The sequence below is a fragment of the Zootoca vivipara genome, chromosome 2 (assembly GCF_965207765.1).
Source record: "Zootoca vivipara chromosome 2, rZooViv2.hap1.1, whole genome shotgun sequence".
NCBI classification, from domain to species: Eukaryota; Metazoa; Chordata; class Lepidosauria; order Squamata; family Lacertidae; genus Zootoca; species Zootoca vivipara.
The window spans coordinates 41,216,903-41,243,600 of record NC_142584.1 but is presented as its reverse complement, the minus strand read 5'-3'; the positions used below and the strand labels follow the sequence as shown (position 1 = coordinate 41,243,600).

General features: G+C 45.6%; 1 protein-coding gene across 3 annotated transcripts; it reads right to left on the bottom strand.

The window, feature by feature from the left end:
- Positions 1 to 2,638: 2,638 nt before the first annotated feature.
- Positions 2,639 to 26,698, bottom strand: NACC1 (nucleus accumbens associated 1). Of its 3 annotated transcripts, none has more exons than XM_035104898.3 (6): positions 26,508 to 26,698; positions 8,831 to 9,812; positions 5,301 to 5,474; positions 3,781 to 3,886; positions 3,455 to 3,552; positions 2,639 to 3,045 (listed from the first exon to the last, which is right to left on the bottom strand). In XM_035104898.3, the coding sequence occupies exons 2-6, from the start codon at positions 9,780 to 9,782 to the stop codon at positions 2,786 to 2,788; spliced, it is 1,590 nt and encodes a 529-aa protein (XP_034960789.1). In that variant the 5' UTR covers positions 9,783 to 9,812; positions 26,508 to 26,698; the 3' UTR covers positions 2,639 to 2,785. The 3 variants fall into 3 exon arrangements, with proteins under 3 accessions (XP_034960789.1, XP_088517857.1, XP_088517856.1); XM_088661731.1 differs by having other exon boundaries at positions 5,301 to 5,471; positions 26,508 to 26,646; XM_088661730.1 differs by lacking the exon at positions 26,508 to 26,698 and adding an exon at positions 21,667 to 21,777.

The window sequence follows — 26,698 nt, the reverse complement described above, 5'->3', positions numbered from 1 at the left end:
GTATGCTTAGGATTGCATCCTTAGTGTTGCAAATGTTCTCTCCTGGGCACAGAAACACAAGTAAAATTAGTGAAGAAGTGAGCATAGATTTGTACTAGTAGGCGAAGCAGCCACTACAAGGTACGTTCCTCCTGTGCCACAAAATTAAATGTACTCTGAGCTTGCCTACAAGAAGTTAAAATATACCCCACCCTACTTGTCAACATGGAGTAACTGCCAGTGCTTGATTAGGACCACTCAGAGTGAAGTGCCCTCTATATGCTAGGCTGCTTTTGAGCCCTTTTCATAACAACAAGATATTCAATTTTTGTTACCGGTCTCCATATCAGAACTGGTGGAATCTGAGTGTTGCAACTTTGGCTGTAACATATCCAGCACAGAGTTGGTACTACCCACTAGAACAGTTTATCAAACATTGTAAAGGAGTTATTTCACAAGAGGTAACTGGGCCTGCTTAGCCTCGCTTCCTCTTCACAAAGAAAGAGTGGCCTGAGCCCAGGCGGCCACTGCTAGCCCTCCCTTAAGAGAAATGGGACTTTCCCCAGTCCAGGCTTGCTTCAACTGACAGATTAGTCGACATGAGATAGCCAGCCCAGCTTAAAATAATAAGCCAGTTAGTCTCCAAGATGTCACAGCATTTGCCATCTTTTTGCTACTGGGGACAACTACTGCTCTGGAGTTTATTCTCTTGGAAATTCATGGACAGGAGTTTCCACCCTCTTTAAAAAAAAGAGCTGTAATTCTTTTTATTAAAAAGATTGCCTCCCATTTCACAGTTTGCTCAAAGGAAGGCCAACCATTTCCGGAGAGAACTGCAGACTTTGTTTCCTAGTAAGAATAACCAGTTTCTAGACAGGAGAGAGATTCTCGCAATTTAATTCAAAGTCATTATTCTTAGACCATACAAAGAGAAATGCAGAAAGAGGGAGAGGAGCTTTGCTGCAATCAGGGTAGAAACCTAAATGTGCTTGCTTCCCATCTAAATGTACTTCCCTTCTCAAAATGTCCCTATGAACCAGGGGATAGGAGTTCTTCATTATGCACCGGGGGTGCCACCTTGAATAAAATATGGGGGGAAGGGGGCTGGTAAACCCCGCCCTGCATAATCGATGACATGACTTAGCATTCACACCACTATTTGGATTACAATGCCTATCAAGTTGGGGGGGGGCAGCTCCGTCAAATATTTTATGGGGGGAGCGAAGGGACCTCGGTCGCTAGGAGCTGGCTCCTCTGCTATGCACCAAATATGACTCGGAAGCATCACTAAGGGAGCAGGGGAAGGAAAGAGGCAAAATGTCACACTGATTCATTACCTGGTGCTGGGAGGGGAGCTAAGGTCAAAGGCAGCCTTGCATACTGGGTAACTTCTGGCACTTCTAGGGGGAGGAAACGTGATGCTTTCTCCCTTGGCTTTCCTTTTTCTTCAAAACCTGATTCCCAAACCTTGTGACATTAGAGCCAATTTAGCTGAAGTGGCAGAAAAGGTTGGCATTTCAATCAGCAGTGCTGCTATTTGTTCCACAGACTGGCTGAAAAGTGAATAGTTTGCACATTGCACCCCACGTTTAAACTAAACACCTCAGAGAGGACACTAGGCTTAGGAAACATTGGAGGTATCAGAGCTACATTAGGCCTGCATGTATAATTTGGGTTTTTTTGCCGGGGTGTGTGGGTGTTGGGTGTGTGTGTGTGGGAGAACTTTCCTTGTTCCCTTCATGACTGTGTGGCACTCAAAATATGGAAGGGCTGCACTGCCAAACAGACTTCCCGTATATGTTCTTAGTTCAGTAGGGTAGGCTGGTCAAAACCTCCAAGACAGATAATGGATGGGGAAGGTACATAAGGTCTAGAAGACAGAAAAAGTAAGGGGAGGTGTCTGAGAGGGCGGGAGGGAGGGGGAGAAAGAGAGAGAAAATAGAGTAAGGAAAAGGGAGTGTACTCAGAATGGCAGGAGTGGAATTGCCATGCTGTGCAAGACCTGAACATACCTAGGCAAGAGTGGAGGGAAGCCAAGAAGAGTAAGGATAACATGAGCACAGCACTGGGGTCCAGTCCCTTCCCTGTTCGCATTTATCATGGCACTAGGATTTTCCCACTCTCTGGTATGAACCTGAGGAAAAGGCTTGACCAGGCATCCCCAAACTGCGGCCCTCCAGATGTTTTGGCCTACAATTCCCATGATCCCTAGCTAACAGGACCAGGTGTCAGGGCTGATGGGAATTGTAGCCCAAAACACCTGGAGGGCCGAAGTTTGGGGATGCCTGGGCTTGACGATGATCAGTCTAAGTTAGAGAGAGACCTGCCTGGAGAGAACCCGAGCTGATGAAGGAAGAGGCAGCACTCTGGGATAAGACCTCCCTGGATCATGGCCTCCATTTGCAAATGGATTTGGTATTTTTTTTAATTTAAAAAATCTACTAAAATATACCCAAGAACAATTTATAGCACAACAAGGGCAGAGGGAAGGGATGGGGGAGAAAATGCCAGCCAGAACTGCCAATGCAGCAGCAGGACCTCCCCTCTGAGCTCGTACTACCTGTGGCGCCTGAGGAAGCAAGGCCCATGTTTAAGAATATATATATATGTATATATATATATATATATTTAAAGGAGAAGGCACAATGCTCTTTCTCCTCTGCCGAAACAAAAACAAAAACCAACGACGGGGGAGGGGGGGGAAGAGGGAAGAAATGAAATAAAGGTGGGAAAACGATTCTACAAAAATCAAATTAGGAAATAAAAACCATCGACTGGGGGTGGGGGAAAGAGATTGGGCATGTTTTTACTGGAGGCCCTCGGTGGAGGTGCCTGCGTCACCGTCATGGCTGCCCGTCTCGAAGCTGTGCTCCACCCCCATGATGTCTGGCTCCATCTTGCCAGTGTCATTGATGAAGGTGGTGTAAGTGTCGCCCTCGGCCATCAGTAGTTTCAGTTTGGGGATCCAGCTCTTGCGGACAACGCGCCGCGCGTTCGTGCACATATCAGCAGCAATTGCATTCATCTCGCTCTCCTTGAAGTTGGGGGCAAAGTTCTGGCAATAAACTGAGGGAGAGAGGAAGGGCGTGAGCCCGGATCAGGGTCGCTATAGTGGCAACTGGGAATCAATATCCTCACAGCTCTTCGCCTCTCGGGAACCCGAACACCAGCGCCTGCCCAAGCCAGCGAAGACCCCCGAGATGCTGGTGGAAGCCTGCGACGACTCACAGCACAGTAAATCTTAAAGCCACAGCCTTGAGTGAGACAAAGGACCCGCTTCCAGCTCTGTATTTGCTTCCACTGCTGGAATCATTACGGATCTGGGTGCTCTGATAGGGTGGAATAGGATATTCTGCCTATTGACCATATGACACACAGCTAAAATTTCCCACCTCATGCCCTTCAAGAAAGCAGTAATAATATACTCCTAAGCTCCCTCCCCACCACAGAAGGATCTATTAAGGCAGACACTCACACTTCACAGCATGCAGCACCCGGCTGTCGAGGGGTTTCCGGCTAGGGTCATTGGTGGAGGAGCGGATTCCAGTGCCACAACTGTTGGCAAGGGTGTTCCTAGCAAGCGGTGAGCAAGAGAAAGCATTTAAACCCTTTACTGGCAGCATCTTATTGTTCCCTGCCCACCCACCTTATCCGTTCCAGCTCCTGCCTTGCCTCTTGCTCTGGCAGGACTCCTGAAGTCCTGCCTCTAAAGCAGAAAGAAACAGTGTGGCAAAAAAGGGGCTGGAAACAGAGCAAAACAGAGCCTTTCCCCCTTTCCTACACACTGGGAGGCTCACTCACCGGTCAAAGAAAGATGCTAGTAGTCGTCTGAGAAGCACTTTATGTCGTGTCCCAGCACTGACATGACAGTTCATCAGCTGTGCCCGGGTGATGTACACGTTGGTACCTAAGCAGGGAAAAGAGACAAGGCCTGTTGTGAAAACAACAAGCTTTCAACTTGGGTGCAGACCCATAAGCCAACTAATTACTTGTGTGCAGTACCAGATGCTTTCTGGAAGCAACAACAAACAATTATAATGGGATCCATCCAGCCATTCTCAGCTTCCAACTCCATGTAGAACCATGGCAAGCACAAAGTTGGCTAACAGTTATTAACTCCTGGGTGAGTTTGGTCCCATCCTGTAAACACAGCTGCACAAGCGGCTTTTGAGAGCACACATCAGCAGGCTTCCAAAATGAATCGGGTTGGCGACTGTGAGAACAGGATGCTGGACTGGATGGGCCATTGGCCTGATCCAGGCAAGGTCAATTCTAATGCTCTTGCCGAATTTATACAGACATTTTGGGGACGTGCTTGTGGCTAGTAACTTCGGTGGATTGCGGATGTTGTTGGAAAGACAGGTTCAAAGCAATACCTGAGAAAGTTCACTTTTGTGTGAAAGGAAAGTTTGACTTGCTGGTCCCAGCAGAGGCTGGGCTATTGAGCAACTCACTCCCCTCAGTGCAGACAGAGCAAGTACATTGGCACGTGCAAAGGAAAGGCCAACACCAGGAACCAAATCCCCCAAGATAGCTCTGAGTGGGATATAGCATGTGCTGGATATGACTTACTTAGCTTGGGTATCTAACACAGTTTCTCTCCTTCCTATCCGGCACCAGCCTGTAAGAGATGCAGCAATGCGGGGCGGTGGAAAGCCAAAAGCTGGATTAGCTCAGAAGCAAGATTTACAAACTGATTTCCTGTTTTTCTGGCTTTCTTTCCAATAGTCTTTAGATCAGGAGTTTGAAGTCTTTCCTGCTAATTCAAAACAGCGCTCGTGGAGTATGCCTTGTCTAAAGCAACGAGGCATGGCAAGGTCCCTGTCAGCTCCTTTTAACTGATCAGAGAATGGCATGGAACAAAGGTACAAGGGGCTGGAAGCTGGGATGCCCTGGTAGGATCATCTCAAGGCCTAATCAGACTCTTGAGGCCATGTGCATGCATAGGGCCCAGTCAACTTCTATGTAACATACACATGCATTACTTCAGGCAGCCTCACCCTCTTGACTACTGCTTGCAACCTGCAACCACGAGAGCTGTGGTACCTGATTTACTAGTTGTTGTTTTTATCTGAGAGAGGAAACCCCCTGAACCTGAAGGATCTTCTAGTATTTTGTAGGCTAACAATCAAGATCACCTTGCTCTTGGTGGGAGAAACTGCCACTTTATTCTGCCAACAAGGCCCTAATCCACCAGACTGGGATTATTTCTAGGAAGCAATCCAGACTTTTCCTCCTGACTGCAACTGGCTTGAAACCTACATTCTCGCCCACTGCCCCACCGCCCACTTGACCCCAACAGGCTGAGGCACCTATCTTACCTGTCACAAGTTCCAGCTTCTCAGCTGGGTCCCCCTCATCGTACAACTTGGGGTGGCACCGGTTTCCAATCTGGTTGATGAGCTCAGCGGGCAGTGAAGCCAAATCCTGCCGCACCCGTATCCGGTTGCGAGACTCGGAGGCCACCTGGTCTGGCAGCGCTTCCACTTTCTCTGCTGGGCGAAAAGGAGGAGGGAGGCGAGGAGGGAAAACATGAAGAAAATGTGTGAAAAGCAAGCAAGGAATGAAGCTTGAAGTTGTGGAATCTCAACAAGTATATTATACCTCTGTGACATCCCACTACAAACATATATTCTGGAAGACAATTCTTATGCAGGTGGTTCAGATTCACATATGGCCCTCCTGGATTTATGGAACTTGCAGTCTTCCCAAAGATGGGAGCACAAAAACAATTTCCTCCTCTCACAAGAACAGAAAGCTGTTTGGAAGCTTATGCGTTTTTATCTTTTCAATAAAAGTGAAAGTGGGGAGAGCTCATTGCTGTTGTTGCCACGGGGATCTCCAGTTAGATCCACACTATTCAATGGGATGCAGGGAGATGAAAAGCTGACAGGTGGCAAAAGATCCATAATCCACAAGGCCTGGATGATTTTATGTTTCTGTTTGCACTGCTCATCTCAAGCAGGAACCTGTCAGGAGCATAGTACATCATATTTATAGGACACTTTCCTGAAGTGCTTTCTAAAAATTCACAGCCATCTTTAAAACAACCCCCCTTATGCAGTATTATTATAGCCTTATTAAATACTGGGAAGAAGGTTGGCGAGTCTGACAAGAGCAACTTTCTTAAGGCTGCATAGTAGGCTTGTGTCTGAAAGTGATGCTACAGCTTACAGCACATTTTTACTAATGCTCCTCCTATTATTATTTGATTATAAACCGTTTCTCAAAATGGTGTACAAACAACTAGCAAACACAACAAACACACAAATGGAGTAGATCAAACGTAATGAGTCACCTATCAAATGGAGATTAGAGAAGTCCTAAATTGCCTCTGAAAGTGAAAGTGGCAGTGGGGAAGGCTAAATGCACAGCCAATGGGAAGGCATTCTTGAATACGAGAACTCAAACAGAGATTTCCTGTGGATGCTGAACTGTCCTCCATATAAGATGTAAACTTCAGCAGGGCATCCTCAGTAGATGGGTCATATGTTCCCTGTGATCAGGACTGTGGCTGTTTAAGGCAATAAATTAGCAGCCAGTGACTGCAGGGATACCTCAGTCAGTAGTGCACGAGACTCTTAATCTCAGGGTCATGGGTTTGAGCCTCGCATTGGGCAAAAGATTCCTGCATTGCTAGATGACCCTTGTGGTCCCTTTCCAACTCTACGATTCTGTGATTCTATGAAATTCTTAGTATGTTATACAAGTATTATACAAGAAGGCCAGCTCAAGAGTCTACAACTGAAGTAGTCTAGCTCAGGAGTCACTAAGGCATGTATGATAGTTCTAGGTCTATGAAGCTTAACCATAAGATTAAACAAATTAATGGGAGGATAAGACTGTAAATGGCTACTAGTCATAATCGCTATGTGTTTAATATGAGAGACAGTATGCTGTGGACCATGAGTGGGAGAGTGCTACTGCCCTCCTGCTGTATCTGTAGACCTCACCTAGGCATCTGGTTGGTTTGTGTGAGCACTGACTATATGGGCTTTGATCTCATCCATCAGAGCTCTTAAGTTCTTATTAAGTTCCTTGCTACGTCTGCTCCTTGCGGTGCACATTTTTGCTGACTAAATCTCAAGAGTCTTGAGTATTTGGCCATGGGAAACTGGACTGGGAAGAAACAGAGAGGCTTAGGAGTCACAAAGACAGCCTTATCCCACATGGACAAGCAAGGCCATACTGATGGTTGGAACCCAAGGTAAAAGTCACCCATGGAATTAACCCTTAGACAACCCAGATCACCTTTGCTCACTCCCTCTTTAGAGTCCAGTTTCAAAGCCCTAGTCACTCTCTTCCCTGCAAGCCACACTTCCAAGGTGCAAGGATAGCCAGGCTTGATTCTAAGGCTGTGAGAAATAGAGAAGTAAATGACTCTTCAATACAGACACTCTGCCCCCCGGGGCAGCTTTCAATATCTCAGGGAGTGCTTCACATATTACAGTAGAGGCAGCTACATGCCATCTAAAATACCGTATATTCCGGCGTATAAGACGACTGGGCGTATAAGATTCCGGCGTATAAGACGACCCCCAACCTTTTCAGTTAAAATATAGAGTTTGGGATATACTCGCCATATAAGAAATATGACCCCCGACTTTTGAGAAGATTTTCCTGGGTTAAAAAGTAGTCTTATACGCAGGAATGTACATAGCAATTTTCCACTACTACCTAATGTATGGAAAACTTTGTAACACCAGATGGGGTGTCAAGGCCAACTGCAGCCCCTTCCGCTGTGTATTGTGTGAAGGGGTGGGTGACAATGCCCTCATCTCGCATTTCACCAGGCAGAAGTGGACACATGATGAATATCATTCATGTACATAAAGGTAAAGGGACCCCAGTTGTGGGGTCCAGTTGTGACCGACTCTGGGATTGCAGCGCTCATCTCGCTCTATTGCCGAGGGAGCCGGTGTACAGCTTCCAGGTCATGTGGCCAGCACGACTAAGCCGCTTCTGGCGAACTAGAGCAGCACATGGAAACGCCGTTTACCTTCCCGCCGGAGCCGGGAATTTATCTACTTGCACTTTGACGTACTTTCGAACTACTAGGTTGGCAGGAGCTGGGACCAAGCAACGGGAGCTCACCCCGTTGCGGGGATTCGAACCGCCGACCTTCTGATCGGCAAGCCTAGGCTCTGTGTTTTAACCCACAGTGCCACCTGCGTCATGTACATACTTCTGTTGTAAAACGTGAAGAGGCCCAGACTGAGCCAATCCAACTCCATAAATTCCCCTGGAGAGTGAAAATTCATTTGAGTAGGATGAGAGATGGGGGCCTGCTCAGTGGCTGCACCCAGCTTATGGAATGCCCGGTCCCATGAAGTGTGGTTGGCACTTAGAATCACAGATTTGTAGAGTTGAAATGGACCCTGAGGATCATCTAGTCCTACCCCCTACAATGCAGGAATATGCAGTTGTCTCATAAAAGGATCGAAACAGCAACCTTGGCAACCTTGCCTTCCCCGTTGTTGGAAGACTGCTTGAATTCAGCAGACTTCTATTGTATGGCTTTTATATGTTTTGGTTTCAACTGCAGGCCCAGTCTCTTCGGTCGATTTGTTTTATATTGCTGTTTTAATAGAATTGCAGGTTTTAAGGTTTTGTGTGTCACCCTGAGTGGCGCTCTTGCACCAGAAGGGTGAGATCTAAATGTTTTAACACACAATTTAAAAACACTCATTTTCCCAGCCTCCAATTACTTCCCCCATAATGCATCTCTGCAATGATTTTTTTTTTTAAAAAAAGACCAAATCACAGGTGAGCAACTTGAACCAATTCCCTTCCTGCAGGGAAGAAGCTGAAGAGGAATGTTGTCCGTCACCAATCTGCCCTCGCCACTCACCCGTCTGGCCTACATTCATCATGCTGTACATAGTGTACATGTTGCAGATCTGCCGGTACTGCTCGTCAGTGCCCTCCTCGGGAGCGTCCTCCTCCTCGTCTTCCTCATTGTGGTAGGAACTGGGGCTGTCACTAGTGTAGGCACTGGAGGTACCAGGGCTCGTCTGGTCTGATGTGCTGGGGCCACTGACCACGCCTGCCCCTCCACCGCCTCCCGTTAGCGCCCCCTGCTGTTGAGACTGCTGTTGTTGTTGCTGCTGCTGCTGTTGCTGCTGCTGAGCCTGCCGGTTACCCCCACTCAGCTCCTGCTGCGAGGAGATCTTGGCCATTTTGCGGCTGCCGTTACTGCCACCTCCACCTCCACCTCCGCCTCCCCCTTCCTTCTGGCTGCTTTCCCAGAGCCGCTTAACCACAAATGTGCACTGGACAGAGTCTGACTCCTGCTGCTCCGTCTTTACGCGAGAGACCAGGGGCAGGGGGGTGTTGCCGGAGGGCCAGGTGGAGGTCTGCGCCACGGGGCTCTGTGGCTCAGAGGAAGGTGCCTCCTCGGTGTGCAAGCCTTGGGAATCGCAGCTGGGCGAGCTGACCTTCAAGAAGAACTCAGTCCCCTTCTCCATAATCTCCTGGATCTGCAGGAACCCAGCAGTGTACATTAGCAGGAACTGGTCGCCTACGTTCATGCTGAGGCGGCCGGTGTAGCAGAAGCTGAGGATCTGCTGGAAGGACTGGGGCTGCACAGCAGCAGGAAGCTCCACCACCGTGCTCTTGCTGTTGTTGAAAAGGTCCCGGAAGTAGCAGCTGCTGGCAGCCAGCACAGCCCGGTGTGCCTTGAAGGCATGGCCCTTCACCACCACCGAGACATCACAGTACAGGCCCTGCAATCGCTGCTCGTTCAGGCACTCCAGGATGCTGTTACCAAAGTTGGGGATCTCCATCTGGAGAATCTGGGCCATCCTCTCCTTCTCTTCACTTGGGTAGGTGAGCTGCAAAGGGAAGAAGGAGCCAGAGAGGTTGTAGATGGGTCCAGCATGGAAAGGCACACATGAGAAAAGGGGGAACATCGGGGAAAGGGAAGAGAAGGTCATCCATTTCCTTTTACACCCTGGTAGGTCCCCCTTCATACTGTCTGGTGAAGGAAGGGTTACCTTGAAAAGGTGGCGGGGGGGGGGGGAAATACGCTGGCCACCCAATCAACTATTTTATGTGCCATTTCTAGAAATGGCAACATCATTCCATTACAGATCTTTTCCAGCTTTCAGTAGTCAGAAGTATTGTGACACATCAAGCCCACGACTGGCTTAGCAATTTTGGATAAACTAAGAATGCTATGAAGCCAGGCATAGAGAAGACACATTCCCCACCATGAGGGAAGTTAAAACAGCCCACATATAAAACACAGCGAGGCATCAGTGGGACAAGAAGAGGGTTTGGAATTCTGCATAGTGGACCGGGGGGGGGGGAGGGAGGACAGGAAATACAATACAGGGGAACCTCGGTTTTCAAACGTAATCCATTCTGGAAGACCTTTTGACTTTCGGAATGTTCGAAAACCAAGGCTCAATGGGCAGTCAGCAAAATCCATTGAAAAAATGGAAAACCCTGCAGTGGAAGCAGTTCGACCTCCAAGGCGTGTTAGAAAACAGAAGCAATTATTTCTGGGTTTTCGGTGTTCGGGTTCCAAATAGTTCAGCTTCCAAGATGCTTGAAAACCAAGGTTCCACTGTAGCTGCTTTGAAGTCTGTGTTAATGGAATAAGTTCATTATGGTTGCATTGATTAAGCATTATTTGTACACACCACTGGGAGGGGGGGAAAGGTAAAATACCCACCTGAGTGGGGAGCATAGCTGTCAAGTTTTCCCTTTTCTCGCGAGGAAGCCTATTCAGCATAAGGGAATTTCCCTTAAAAAAAAAGGGAGAACTTGACAGCTATGGTGGGGAGTGACTTAATAGAGAGTGGGCTCAAGTCTTGAAGACAGGGAAGCCTACTTTCAATAGGAAAAGAACCCCTCCTTGCAGAAAACTTCTGGATACCCAAGCTTGTGACAGCCTCAGGCCATAATGTGGATATAAACAAAGATATGATATTGAATGTGCAAGTTTCTTTCTTGGCCAGGTAATGCGAGCAGAAGAGGAAGTATGTCATTAAGGCCAGAGAGGTGCAAGCGCTCAGGGCAGACGTCTCAGCCAACACTCTTCCCAATCCCATCCTTTTAAAACCAATGTTGCATTAAGTCCACTGACCGACTTGTCCATTAAAAGAAAATGTTATGTTCCCTTTAAGCATGCTTCCACCCTATTGTTATAGCAGACATGTGGTGCAACTTCCACAGGTATTGGCCCATCAACATTTTGCCTTGGAAAAGGCAAAGAAATTCAGTACTGTAACTTGAAAAACAGAACTGCGTACTCTACAACAAAGGAAGCCTTTCAGCTAGGCTATTTTGTAAGGCTAAGCTTCAAATAGTTGCTCTTCATATATTTTGAATCATGGATTAGTAGTGGCTGCCCTGCACCTGATGTCAGGTGTGCAGCCTGTAAAGATGTGACTGAAAAGGAACAACTGGAAGCCTTAAATTGTGCACCTGATTGTTTCTTGGCAAGCGGGGCTTATATTAAGCACCTTTAAAATTCTCTCTAATACAGTATATCCTAGAGGACAGTAAACCAGGAATAGAGGGCAAAGATGTGACCAATGAACAGCTCACAAATGTGATTATGGGCTATAACCCTAGTAGCTCACAAACAAAAAACTTGAAATAATAATCCTGGGATTAAGGGCTCAATGAGGGCAAAGCATCGGCGCTTGAGGGCTGAAATGTCTCTGTCCTCCAAGAATTTTTGCTGGTTTTGAAAGAACCTAAAGTTCATTTCATTCTGTTTCCAGAATCGAACCACCATCCTCTAAATCCAAACTGACCACAGAGACCAGACTGACTAAATAAAATGCCAGGTGCAACTGATCTGAAATTGCACTATTGCTGGCTTTCATTGTTTGCTCTTTTTTGCACAGTACTGCTTTTACTGTATTCTTTTATTTCTGTAAGTTGCTGTGAACTGTATGAGGAAAGGCGGTGCCTATCTATTTTGCAAAGTGGGGCTTATGTTCCAATATTGGCAAATCAAGATGGGTCCAGTAACTGTCGCAAATGGACACATCCTTCAGTGTGGTTCTGTAGAATATCTACTACTCCATCCTTGGCCGGCCAGTATTCTTTTCACAACTGTGTGTTTGACTTACACAGGACTTTCCCCCTTAAAATGAACAACTAGCAAACTCAAAACCATAAAGAAGCACAAAATTAGGGATGCAGGTGATTGGGCACCTCCTCGTGCAAGAAAGAAACATGAGCAGATGGCATGTGAAGAATACCCAATAACATATATACTGTATGTCAGTGGGCATATATTGTATATTATTATAGCAAAACATGGATGCTGAATGTGCTAGAAGGAGTGATCAGCACCGCTTCTACTTGTAGCAGCAACCTACTACCACAAGGGATCATTTGCATATAATAAACCTTTTACAGTCCTGTGGTTATTAGCAATCAGGAAATATATAATGTGCATAACGTCTTTATTGAATCATCCACCCCTTTTACACCAGCCTGATGCTGATAACACTCAGCAGTTAGCAGTCACAGGTATTATAGCATAACCATATGAAACTTCAGAACTTGTTTCTCTGATTACAGGTAGGTAGCCGTGTTGGTCTGGATCGAAGTAAAATAAAAAAAAATTCCTTCAGTAGCACCTTAAAGACCAACTAAATTTTTATTTTGGTATGAGCTTTCGTGTGCATGCACACTTCTGTGGTATCTGAAGAAGTGTGCATGCACACGAAAGCTCATACCAAAATAAAAACTTAGTTGGTCTTTAAGGTGCTACTGAAGGAATTTTTTTTTATTTTGTTTCTCTGATGTTTATTTTCATATTATCAAGCACTGTCCAGATTATGGAAAAGCGACAAGGTTAAAACATAGCTCTTCATTAGCCAGGAAAGGTTTGTGTTTGTTTGTCTAAGCTGGCGAAACATTGTTTGTGTTGGAAGAGACATGCAGACACAAACTATAATGAGAAGTGGCAGCTTTTGCTATTCCGCCCCCCTCCCGCTGCCAGCCACATGGGGTAAACAAGCTTCAACCCAGCACTGCTGATCCACAAGCCCAGCGAGGCTTCTCTATTGTCAGCTCTAAGAAGGGACAGAACCCTGAGAGCGAGCGTATGGATCCGTCCCTCCCAGGGCACAGGGAGCTTTGAATCATGGGTATTGTCTGTTTAAGACAAACAGCATGTGTGCTGCAGATAAGAAACACTATGAATTTAAATGAAAGCTTGTGCTAAAAACAGACAAAACAGTCATGTGCTTTTTATTCCTTCGCACTTGCCAACTGTGGGGGCAAGTTAATGCTGGGTGGAATGTTAAATACTAAAAATGAATGTACATTTTTACTGAGGAGAAGAGGTGCCCTAGTTAGTTTTAAAATGTGTCTGTCACAATGCGCACTGAGGGAACATATTACTTTGTGAGGCTGCAGAGAGCGAGAGAGAGGTGGGGGACACACAAGATGAGCTCTGGAGATACTGCACTGTGACTGCTGCTTTTTAAAATCCCCATGCATGCTAAAGGCTGGGTGCAAAACAGTGCCTGAAATGGCATTTGGAGATGGGATGAGCAGCTCAGAACTCACATTTTACCTCCCATGCAGAGTTGCACTGAGTGTCCCACATTACTAGCAGTTTGAGGAACTGCCTATTTTTGAAAAACTGAAAATTTTGCAGATCTGTGTAGCATGGAAATGAAAAATCCCTAGTATGAATTTTATTGAGCTATTCTCCTCAAATATCTACAATTTAATAATCAACCCCTCTTTCCCAGGGAACCCTGGAAATTGTAGCTCTTGAGGGGAATAGGGGTTTCCTAACAACTCTAAAGGGACCCAGGTGGCGCTGTGGTTAAACCACTGAGCCTAGGGCTTGCTGACCAGAAGGTCGGCGGTTCGAATCCCTGTGACGGGGTGAGCTCCCATTGCTCGGTCCCAGCTCCTGCCAACCTAGCAGTTCGAAAGCACGTCAAAATGCAAGTAGATAAATAGGGACCGCTACAGCGGGAAGGTAAACGGCGTTTCCATGTGCTGCTCTGGTTTGCCAGAAGCGGCTCTGTCATGCTGGCCACATGACCTGGAAGCTATACGCCGGCTCCCTCGGCCAATAATGCGAGATGAGCGCGCAACCCCAGAGTCGGTCACGACTGGACCTAATGGTCAGGGGTCCCTTTACCTTTAACAACTCTAAACATCATTAACAAACTGTAAAGGTAAAGGGACCCCTGACCATTAGGTCCAGTCGCGGACGACTCTGAGGTTGCAGCGCTCATTTCGCTTTACTGGCTGAGGGAGCCGGTGTTTGTCCGCAGTCAGTTTTTCCGGGTCATGTGGCCAGCATGACTAAGCTGCTTCTGGCGAACCAGAGCAGCGCACGGAAACGCCGTTTACCTTCCCGCCAGAGCAGTACCTATTTATCTACTTGCACTTTGGCGTGCTTTTGAACTACTAGGTTGGCAGGAGCAGGGACTGTTAACAAACTGTACTAGAGGGGGAGCCATAACTGTTTAACATGTTAAGACACTGCTTTAAATATATAGTGCAGATGGGGCTGAAAACTGGTTGTGTCTAGCTTACATAGGGTTGCCATATTTCATAAAGTAAAAATCAGAACACCACAAAAATGCAAAAAAACCTACGATTTTCCAATTGACTTGCCTAAGATCCAGAACAAAGCGCTACTTAAAAGTGGTGGGCGACATCTAACTGCAATGCCCCCACATGCTCACAGACTTCTGTTTGCACAAATGGGACTTACTCTTTCTTCCCTCTGCACCCCCCCCCCCAAGCCCCTCATGTGCTCTGGACATTTGGGGGACCCTCAAAATTATGGGTGGGGTTCAGGGTGACAACAGGAGGCAGAGCAGAAGGGGGAATCCTATCACACCTGCTGGTCCAGTGTATCTTTAAGAGGTTTATTCTGTTTCAGATAGGATATATTGGTTTACATAGTAAGACATATTCTGCAATGATTTGAACAATACAAGAATGAGTGTAAGGCTTGTGGAACCCCCAAGGTGGTGGTCATGGACACTATGGCAACCTCAGATTGTTTGTACTCACCAAGGCCCTCTTGCCCCGTCATTTTTGAAAATGACTTTAAAAAACACAAAAAAACACCCCATGGATGTCCCTGGACTGGATGGAAAATATAGGCATTATCAAGATATTCTACCCTCCTTTTCCTCATAATGCCTCTGGTCTGCCCATTGGGATGCTTCGTCTACCTTTTCATTTAGCTATTTGTCTGAATGTGCATTTTGCTTAACTTTTTGGACTTTTGTTTGTTTGGAGGGGTTGTCTGCTTTTGTTGCCTGGGATTTATTTGCCTTTGTGGGGGGGGGCATGTTGGTGGTTTGCCTATTTTATTTCGAAGGTTACTGTATTTTTAAGCACCTTAAAAGAGGTAGGGAATATAATTTGGAGCCTTGATTTCCAAAATGGGATGCAGAAACAAAACACAGGCTTCTCACCACAACAGCTGAAATTGTAGCAGTTTTTGCTGTCTCTAGCAGAGATCCATCAGAAACTAGAGCCCCCTCCCTCCCCCCTTGGGGAACTGCCCCAGATCATGAAGTTCTTTACTGAAAGAGTGGAAAGGTATTTCAGAGACATCACTCACTGCTGACAGTCTATGCATTAATTCTGAAATGGAACTACTTCCTTCTGAGTACTGGTAGTTAAATCTACAGTGTATTAATAGTTTAAAATTTAAGCTTGCTGCTATGGAGCTAAACCTTGCCCTAACCTTTATTCTTCAAATTGACAACGAAACTTCCTTATTAGGAGGCAGGAGGAGCGGAGGGAATTGTTAGGGCGTATTTGGCTTTAAAGAAGCCAAATTTCTACTCTAGAAAATTTCACACCACAAAATATGTGTACAGTATCAGGCACTCAAACTAGACAGTGTAGTAGTTCTGATCTTTTATAGCTTCTGTGTTAATTCTGTGCGACTGAGTCATTGATTCAGCAAGGCTGTATCACTTAGCTGGAAAAACATACTCAAGTCAACTTCTGTTTTAAACCTATCATTACGCTTTTTTCAAGACAGATGAATTAGCTTAAGTTTGTATCTTTTAGCAAACAGAATTGAACCATTCTGTATTCTCTTCAGTGCTGGTGTATATTTACTGGTAAGTATTACTTTATGGGTTCTTAAAAAATCAAAATAATGTATAAATTCTTGTACATTATTAGGTCTAGTACAATCTGAACTCTTGTGCCCCAAATAAGAACTCCATAGATGCTTGCCTTTAAGCATGGAACACATTTGTTTTGGGGTTTTGTATTACCTGTATGGAGATATGAATTTACTAAATGAAATGCATATTTTATTTTTTAAGATAGCAGCTCCACACACACCCCCAAACAAAAACTGGAACCAGGGTTAACCATACATTAACTGTGCTATTTTCCTCATCAAACTCTCCCTCTTCCAAAGCTATCTAACCAGATTAGGAAAAAATAAAACCTTTAAGGCTCTAAATTATCCACTTACTGAACTCCCATGTCATGACTCTTGCTTTTTAACTGGTATGCCAAAACAGAGGCCTACAGACAGTTTCTTGCCACAGCCTTTCCATATAGGAGGTCCCAGTGAACTCCTATCCTGGAATTTGAAAGGTTAGCTACAATAGAGGTAGACTCCACGGCTTCAGTTTGGAGGGCTTATCTCCAGTCTCAACACTGTGTTGCTTAGCTCTGAAATCGGAGATAAAAGAGCCTGCTGACTGATTTTCAGATGTCTTTTCTAAAGGACAGGCAGAGGGATTTTTAAAATCTCTCAATCAGGAGAAAAAATGCTCTGTCAGCTCTTTAGAGATTCCTCTCTACAGAACAAAGATCTCCTGATCTGATTGGGAGATAAAAGTTTCCAGGGCTAGAGGGGCCATTTCTTGCGAGTTGCTGGACCAGATTCGGGCCATGGGTTAGCCATCCTTCTTGCAGAGCATCAGATGCTCACTGATCATTAACTATTAGGCCCACTCTCTGACAAATAGTTGCCATCTATAGTACTGGAGTTTCTTCAACTGAGGGTGACAAAGTTAATCAGCTTATCATTTGCTAGGGCTCAACTAGCAGCTGTTAAGCAGGACTAACTCACAACTCATCCTAGAATAGACTCATTCAGTATAAGAAATCTCTATCTCCCCCCCTCTCATTATTCTAATGTCACTCAAGAAGCCTCTGCTCTTTTGTACCTTCATGCTAGCCACCTGGTTTAGACATCTGATACCTCCCCATTCTTCAGAAGGGAAGGTGCAACAGAGCCAGTGGGCCAGAGAGGATTTATATACAGTACACTAAAGCAAGAGTGAACTATGGAATAAAAGACCCAGGGGCTGCCAGGGGAAAACCCCTATGATTCTTCTTCCAGTGTGACCAAGGATCCCTCATGCTTAGCAGTGCTCAGATATCAAGACAGTCTGCAGGAATGTAGGATTAAAATCTATGTGTGGTTAGGTTAACTGGAGTAATGTCATTGGAAATATGTGGGAGAAGGTAATGTTACAGTTAAGACAGCTTAGAGTTCAAGAATGGGGAATTCTGGCTTTCCATGTCCTTTCCAATAAATTGCCTATGGAACACCTTCATTTTGGGAATGGGGTTTTTTAAAGGGTTTTAAAAGGTGAGACATTAAAGGGGGTTTTAAAGGTGAGGCATTGATCTTTCTGAATTTGCACAGAGTGATTGCCTCCCTCCCTCCCTTCACCTCTCCCTTCCTCCAAGGAGCTTGGGTTGGCATACATCAGGCATCCCCACCCCTACTTTTATTCTCACAAGTTCAGTGTTAGAAACTGTGATAGAAAAGCTAGGAGCCAAATGTCTCATGGGACCTAGGTTGTGGGCACCAAAACAGAATGCCTAGTTGCCATGGGTGGGTGATGGATCAGCAACACTCTTTATTTTATTCTTTTGATAATCATAAACTAATGCACAATTCACATAAGTGACACATTGTTAATATCAAATTCTTAGCAGAAATTGCTAATACATGTTTAATTTGTTGTTTACAATAAAAATATTGGTACCATGGTTCAGTTTTCAAAACACTCTACTCTTTATTGTTAAGCACCTTAACATGTTGACTATCCTTAACATATACTTTAAGGCTTCAAAGCACATACATTTCAGTAATCCTTGAGTGTCAGCCAGGTGCAAAATATGGCAACCAGACTTTTTGAGGTGCTCGCAAATGGAGAATCTTTAGGCCCAAAATGCGCCTGATGCCCTGCTAATTTCGAACCCCTATCCTGGCAAAATAGATTAGGCTGAGAAATAGTGATTGGCCCAAAGTCACCCAGTGACTTTTGTGGCAAAGCGGGGATTTGAATTCATGTCTGCCCAGTCTAATCCCAATGCACTAGCCACTACACTGGTTCTCACCTTCCTTAGTAACTGCCCTGTGACTCCCATGTTGAGAGTCCCACACTGTTAACCTTCAGCCAGTCTCTGAAATAGAGAAATGAAGGCTAAATCTCAGTGATATTTCCTATCTAGAAAGCAAATAGTTTGGGGCAAAGATCAGTGGCATATCAGCCTGAAATGACTGAAGAGTAGGCTGAGTGTGTCTTGTATCATAGCTTCTCCAGTATGTTATTCTGCTCTGTGCTATGGCAGCAAAGCACTTATCCACCAAGGAAGTCCCTATGGGAACATGACTCTGCTCTCAGAGTAATCCAGTGTTAGCAAGCACATTAATGAGGCTTCAGTTACTCAGTCGTGGTTTGTGGAACTATTCACAATCACCTAGTATTTTTATGAGCTAACACATTTCACTTCTCTCATTTCTATGGATACACTTATCAGAAAAAAAAATATGATTTCCCCCATCAGTTTCACAGCCTGGCTCTCACAAAAGCAAGTTCACTTTTGCCCCCAAGAGATCTCAAAGTTGCCTTGGAAGCAGAGAAGATCTCTCTCTCCCCCTCTTTCTTTTTGGAGTAATTTAGTGAGCAAAAGGCCAATTAAAATATAGCTCAACTGACAGCCTTAACTTCAAGTCCTGGGCCTGGATGCCAGCAAACCAAAGTAAAAGTAAGTCAGAGAGCAGTTTCACATTGGCTCATCACACATGTTAACAACTCAAGGGCAGGAAACCCATTAACACGCTTCTGTTGGGGTTGGGAATGGGAGGCAAGGTCTGGGAGTACCATGTGACTCATAACACAGCAGCTGCCCACAATTCTTCATTAACCCCCAATAATATCATGGAATCAAATGACCAAAGCTTCCATCAATTAAGGGTTTCTGCTCAATAAAGCAGGATAGCTTATAGTGATACCAAATTCCTTACTTCTCTGGAGTTGTGTGTTGTGAAAGGTACCCAAGGGTTAGGCCCATAGCAAAGATTATAACCAGAAATTCAGCCTTGCAGATAGGTACCAACTGCTTACAGCCTACAAGAAGTCTGATCAGCCTGTGTCCTTGGGTGGCTTGAGTAGCAAGTCTGGCAAGTTATTTCCAGAAATGACTTGCCTTAAATGAAGTACAGTAGCTGTAAATAGTGAACACAGAGCCTCCATATTCAGAGCCAGTATCTCTCTAGTTTATCAGGTGCTAGGGGACAAACTTCAGAGGAAGGCTCTCTCCATGATGCCCTGCTTTGAGATCTCTGTTGGAGGCAAGAAACTGGACTAGGTAATCATGTGCTCTAACAGAACTCTTAACTTAGGAGTAGTGAACTCATAAACTGGAAAATGCACGAATAAACTTTTTTAAAGGAGTAGTGAACTCAGCGGTACATTTTTCTAAGCAAGCACTAAAAGGAATGGGCCATGCAGATGAACAAGGAAAGGCATTTTCTCACGAAACCCAATGCTTCTGTTGAAGAAGCGCTCTAAGAACCTTGAGCAATTTAGTAACCTCAGAAAGTTATTGCCACGTATCTGAGGGATTGCAATCCTGCTGGCACTTGGGCTGGTCTCTTCGTTATGCAGGCAGCATAAATCACAGAACTTTTTGTGTTTGGATACTTTAGTGACAGTGACCATAGCACAGTTCACGAAGAAGAGTATTTTTGCTTCTGTCTCCCAGGTTTAGAAGTTACTACCATATTTAAGATCGTTAATTTCCTTGTTACTGACAGAACACACAGAGAGATGCTGTAAGTTATTTAAGAGGATAAGGCAAGTAGATGTTAAGTTTTGTAATATGAGAGCACCAGACTTCACCCCCTGCCCCCAAATGATGCTGACTCCAGCCATGGTTGGCAAAAGATAATTCAACAGCCCTTAATATCCCCTAGCTTCTTCCTGCCCCAAGTTTCTTTCTGTGTATATAAAACCCAAGTCTGTCACAGCAACAACATAATATCTCCCTTGACTACACAACCTTTGTGAGTATAAAACAAATGCCTCACTGTTTCACCGACACAACACTCTTCTACCTTCCTTTCTTTCTTTCTGGCAAAGCCAACAGGAACCAAACTAATGCGTAGGACTTTGTGGCTTCCTTTTACACTTGAATCAATACAGGAACCAAAGTAGTAGGAGAAGCACAGAACCTGCAAAAATAACCAACCAGCAGCAGACCCTGGTGACTGAGCCTTATTTGTTTATACATAGACAACCTGACCTGTGACCATGAGCTCATACTGAGACATTATAGGGCCACTCAGAGGCTTCAATCTATTACATGTTCTTTGTCCGAGACTCCAAACACACCTGCATCCTCATTGTATTCTTAAGATCATCCTTCTTCTGGACAGACTCATCCTCCAAGGACACACTATGGTGGCTAGGCATTGCCATCTTTAAATGCTTGGGAGGATGGCAGGATATACAGGAGCAGCCTTGTAAGTAAGTTTACAAAAGTTACTATTGGGCAATTATTATCATATATTATTCTATATATCCATGCTAGCCATGGAGGAAAAGAGCCCTCCTCTATGGCCAACATAAAAACTCAGGCTACTAACCTCTCAGCAGTCCAGGTTTTTTTTTTTAAGAAAAAAAAAGTCGACAAGATCCTTCTCTCATTCATCACCTAATGAGGTTCCTTGTTGGCCACACAGGAAGGGAAAATTCTGCCAGCCTGTTTGAAATTTCTTCTTGCCTACAAAGTCTGTGTGAGATGTGTATATTCCATCACAGGGAAGTCACAAACATCTCATAAAGTAAACAATCTAGTTTTTCTTCCCTGTCAAATTCCAATATTCCTCCTCCTCTCTCTCTCTCTCTTTGTTTGTTCATCAGGGAACAAAGCCAACTTCCATGCTCCATGTTTTACCTCAAACTATTTTCTTACATTAGAAAAAAAAACTACTACTCTTGCATAACCATATTATTCATATGTTACAGCAGAATTCTTCTAAGTGTCTAGGCTAGGGCAAATGTACAAATGACCATCTTGGGTGTGCCCAAAATCTGCTACAGGGAACATTAACTGCTCAGCTTATTAATAAGGAACCTGCTCTTGTATTCTTTTCAACCTTCAGCAATTTCAGGACTACGGACTCTTTCAGCAAAATGACACACTACCCGGATCATCTTAGATGGCATCTGCTTATATTTTTATCACTCATAAATTGCTCTTGTCCTCTTTTGAACTTACTTATACATTGGCTCTTCATCCTGTTTCTGTAGCAAAGCAGTATCACAAGGCACTGTACCGTGGGGGTAGGGCAGTTGTGTTAATTTAATAAGTGAACCCATCAGTTATAATAAGTGAAAGAACAAAACAGATTTTTCCAATCTAGCTGTGATTTGCAGAAATGACTCATATTCTCACCTAGGTGTTGGTTATCTGTTCCAATGGCTCTCAGTAGGTTTACATTCTTCTCATGTGAAAGGCCTTCTATACTCTGCCCACCCCTGCATCTTTTCCAGTTCTACAATTTTAAGATGAAACAGCCAAAACTGAAAATCATATTCAATGCACAAATGCATCTGCAATTTATTTTGGTAACATGCATCATTATACGTATAACCATATTAACACATTAAGCTCTCTGTCAGCACTTGGCCCTACAGCCACTGAATAGGACAATACCCCAAGCTCAGATAGGGTTGCCATCAGATATGCCTCCTTACAAAAGAACGTCACATCCCCAAAGATCACAATGGATGCCAGAGCCCGCTAATCTGGAGCACTGCAATTTCACAGAACTAGGGATTTAAATTCAACACCAAACCAACTATTTATTGCTTTGATTATCAGAAAATTTTCAATGAACGTGAACAGAACACACAAACCCCTTGAGAGTCATTACGGTTCAGGTAATAAGGTTCTACCTTTTAAAAAAAAGCCCATCAACAACACTGCAATGATACATGCAGTTGCCACAACCAGAATTTACCATGTATATAGGAAACCAGTAACTGGGAGAGTTTTTATACATTTTGGATTTGTCCTCCATACTCTGCCCTCTGTCTGGAAAGCAGAAGGCAGGACAGAGACTGAAGCTTTACAGCTAAGTGGAGGAAATAGGCAGGGAGAGGAATAAATGTATGTGCACTGCAAAATGCTTCCCCCATGGTTCAGCACTGCAGCAGTCTGTGTCCCTATTAAAGTGGTCAAAACCCAATCTTTCTAACCTTTGACCTATGGGTCAGGATGCAAATAGTTGTTGATTAAACAGTAGGATCCCTGGCAAACAGGCTGCTTCTGTGATAATTTGGCTTAAAGGGACCCAGACAGTTAGTACATAGTCCAGCAGCCTCCCAGTGTCCTTATTCTCGATGAGACAATAAAGAGGGAATCCAGAAACATAGGGCTGGATGGATGGATACTACCAAGAGAACAGAATTCTTAAAAGGAATTAATTCACTCCTATTACATCTCTTAGGATAAATAATCCAGACCACCAAGTGTTTTGCCTGTGTATCCGCCCCACTAGGTTCCAACATCCTGCACAGTTTTTCTATCCAGTATGTGTAACCATACAGAGTTAAGAACAGGATCCAATACCACACTGCTGAATATCTCCACCTATGTAAATGACGAGCAAGTTTTCATACATGAACTGGAACTGAACCAGTTGGTTCAGGTCTGCTGAACCAGTTTACTCAATCTTCACCTGCTTGAACCCGAACACTTTCTGTTCTCGTGTTGCCACCCTCTAGACTTGCAGAGGATGCATATGAAGAAGAGCCTCATGTGATGATTGCAGGGTCTGGGTTGATTCATATGGGGAGAGTCAGTTCTTGAGGTGCTGGGGTCCCGAGCCCGTTTAAGGGTATATAGATCAAAACCAGCACTTTGAATTGGGCCCAGAAACTAATTGGCAGCAAGTGCTCAAGTCATTTTGCCCCAGTGAGCAACCTAGCTACTGAATTCTGCACCAGCTAAAGTTTCTGAACCATCTTCAGAGGCAGCCCCACATATAACATGTTGCAGTAATCTAACCTAGAGGTTACCAGAGCATAGACAACACAAGTTAGGCTATTCTTGCCCTGAGAGGGTTGCAGCTGGGCCACCAGCCAAAGCTGTTGGAAGGCATTCTGTGCCACAGAAGCTACCTAGCCTCAAGCAACAGCAACGGATCCAGAAGTACTTCTAAGCTGCATACCCACTTCAAAGGGAGTGTAACCCCATCAATATCAGGCAACCTCCCATCCATCTGGCCTAGGGAACCACTCACTAACAGTGCCTCTGTCTTATCTGGATTGAGCTTCAGTTATTGGCTCTCATCCAGTCCATTACAAGGCAAGACAACGGTCCAACACCTCCACTGCCACACCTGCAGATGTAAAGGAGATGTAGAGCTGCATGTCATCAGCATATTGCTCACAACATACTCCAAAACTCTGGATGACCCCACTCAGTGGTTTCATGTAGATGTTGAACAGCATGGGGGATAAAATCAGACTCTGAGGAACCCCGCATTGAAGGCTCGACAGGGCCAAAAAGCACTCCCCATGTATCACCCTCCGGAAATTACTATCAAAGTAGGATTGGAACCACTGCAAAGCGGTGCTTACCTCCCCTAACTTGGACAGCTGCTCCAGAACGATACCATGCACAGCTTCTACTGACATAGATGTTATGGGGAAGTAGAGCTACAAGTCATTAGTATAGTGATGGCATGACTTCACAGGGTTTCTTGCTCAGGGAAGATAAGCTCAAATCTGCAAGTAGAACTATACTGCTGTCAGACCTCACTGAATTAACAGTGCCATCTCTCCTCAGTGTCCCCTTTCCTCATTGCCGAAGAGGGTGCAAGAAGGATGGTTCCTTAATTCATCTATGGCTGTCATGCCCCAGGGAGCAAATCTTTTGACAAGAATATATTTGGAATAATAGCTGATATTTTGTGCCATCTGATTATCCCAGACTCAGCATTAGCCCTCCTGTCCAACCCCTTAGAACAGAAGAGCTCAGTGCTACACATGGATCTTAAAATATTTCTGCTGATAGTGGCATAAATGGAAGTTGCACAGCACTTGGCCTCTCAAATCAGATTTACAATTAAGGGGTATACAGTATATCAAAGTCACAGCAGACAGTTTTCTCTGAGAAATTGGCCCAACATTGCAACTCAGCAAGGGTCAGACTCACCAAGACCATATCACTGACACCTGTCTGCCATACATAATGTGAACAGGGTTTCTGAAAAATATGATCTACAACTCCCATGATCCCTAACCACTGGCCCCGTTAGCTAGGGATCATGGGAGTTGTGTTTCCAAAACACCTGGAGAGCCAAGGTTGCCTATGCCTGCAAACAACACTGCTAACTATAATACACAGCTTCAAGTACCACCAGTAAGGTAATCTTTGGGGGAGAGTCTCCCTCCCATTAGTCAGACCTCAGTTGTGGCAAAATATTCTTATTAAAGCCTTAATCTATATAAGATGCTATTGCAATTTACAGCAGGATCGAACTTTTAGAGGCCCCTCTGAGCTCAGTTAATAATGTATACAATGCCATATACCTGTGGTCTTCCTCTTTTCAGAGGCAATTTTGCAGCAAAGTCGTCATGCACTATTTTTGAATAGCTCACCTGCTTATGAAAATTAACACTACAACTCTTCTCTGATGTGAAGTCACAAGTTGGCAAGACAACAATTGTGTCCTCTGGTAGAATAAACTTGGCACTTGGAAAGGCCAAATTGGAATCCAGAGAGAGAAAAGCAAAGACTTAAGAAAACAAATAACATATGGTGAGCTATTCAGTGGTAACTTGTTTACAATGTTCATTTATCAGGAACATACTGCACCACCTCCACAAGTATCTTTAAGAGAACAAAAACTATCCTGAAGTCAGAGCCACATTGTGACCTTCTCCTTCCCTTACCACGTGCATAAGGAATTAACCCAAGTAAAATACTCATAATCCCACCCCTTTCAAAACAACCACTGAAAACTTTAATTCCCCACCCGCCACCCCAGGAAGTTGTAAACCAAGTCTATGTTTGGGAGTAAACTCCCATTAATCTTAGCGAGAGAGTAATACTGCAATCTCCGAGTGAATGTGCACACCAAAACAGTTAATAATCCCACCCCCCAATCCCCAGCCTGGTCTCTTCGAATCAGTATCGATCGTAACTTTTGCTGCCCCACAAGTGAAAGTTTCTGAAGTTTCGTTTCTCGAACTTTTTTTTTCCTGATACCCTCCCCCCCATTTTTAAACTCAGAAAGGTCCCATTGCAGGAAAAGGAACATTTTGCCCCCTCCCCACCTCCTCCCCCCGCTAGAAGAGGAAGAGGAAGAGGAAGGGAAGCACCCCTCGTCCTCTCCTCTCTGTCGCTTTCTTTCCGCGCCCCTTCCCCCACCGTGGCCCAAAAGCATCCTCCGAAAGCCACCGAATTCCGGGTTTCCAAGCCAACCGCCCGGCCAGGCCTTCTTCGCCTGGCAACGCCAAGGGGCTCCCACTCGAAACTTCTCCCTCGAGGGTGGCCCCGCCGCTGCGCCCTTCCTCTAGGCGGCCGGGCTCGGGGGGAAGCGAGGCGAGGAGGAGCAGGACAAAGCCCCCGCAGGGAAAGTCGGGGGATTTCGGACAGGCCTGCGGAGAGGGGAAGCCCGCGCCCTCCCGGCAAGCCAGCCTGTGCGGAGGAGAAGGCGCAGGCCGGGGAGAGGCAGCGAGCGCCACCACGTTGCTTGTGAGGTCCGGGGAGGAGGAGGACGAAGGCGGGTGGGGGGTAAGGGGGACACCCCCCAAAAAACACACACACTTTCCTAAGGGGTCGCCAACTGCAAGGAGGCCTAGCAGGGGAGCCCAGGGGCGCAGCTCCTCTCTCCCTCCACACCCCGAAGGCAGGCGCAAAGGTCCTCCCTTGGGGTCCGGTTTGGGGTGCAACGGAGGGAGGGGGACGGAGGGGGAAAGAGAGAGACGGGGAGGGCTGCTAAAGGGGGCCTCTTCCACCTGGGAAAAAAATCGGCACAGGCAACAGCTGCTATTTTAAGGATCTCCTTCCCCCCACCCCGCCGCCCCCCTTGGGTGAACCCGGCAGGTTTGAGGGTTGCTTCGCGAGGGCGAGGAAAGTTTAAACACCCGGGATAATGGGGGGAGGGGTGCATGCATTGGAAGGAGGGTGGCGGGTGGGTGCCCCGACTTAAAAGAGTGGGGTGGGGGGCAACCCTGGAGTGGCGAGGTCTCATGGAAGGGAGGGGGCGACGTGGCTCTCACCTGCGCAAAGAGAAGGGGGGAGAGGAGATGTCGCTCAATGGAGGGGCTCTGCTCCCCTAGCCCTCCAAGCAGCACTAGCAGCAGCCATTCATTGTCAGCCTAGGCAGGCTCAGCAGAGAGCCGAGCTGGTGGATGGAAGAGCCTGCGAGCCGCTGTAGTGCTCTGCCCAGCCAAGCCAGGCCTCCGTCTCT

What these genes read in the sequence shown, in the direction of transcription:
- NACC1 (XM_035104898.3), bottom strand. Translation starts at nt 9,782, where the DNA reads ATGGCCCAGATTCTCCAGATGGAGATCCCCAACTTTGGTAACAGCATC. An exon ending in GAAGCTGGAACTTGTGACAG is followed by an intron (nt 3,887 to 5,300) that starts GTAAGATAGGTG and finishes TTCCCTGCTTAG; the next exon opens with GTACCAACGTGTACATCACC. An exon ending in GGTGCTGCATGCTGTGAAGT is followed by an intron (nt 3,046 to 3,454) that starts GTGAGTGTCTGC and finishes TCTCTCCCTCAG; the next exon opens with TTTATTGCCAGAACTTTGCC.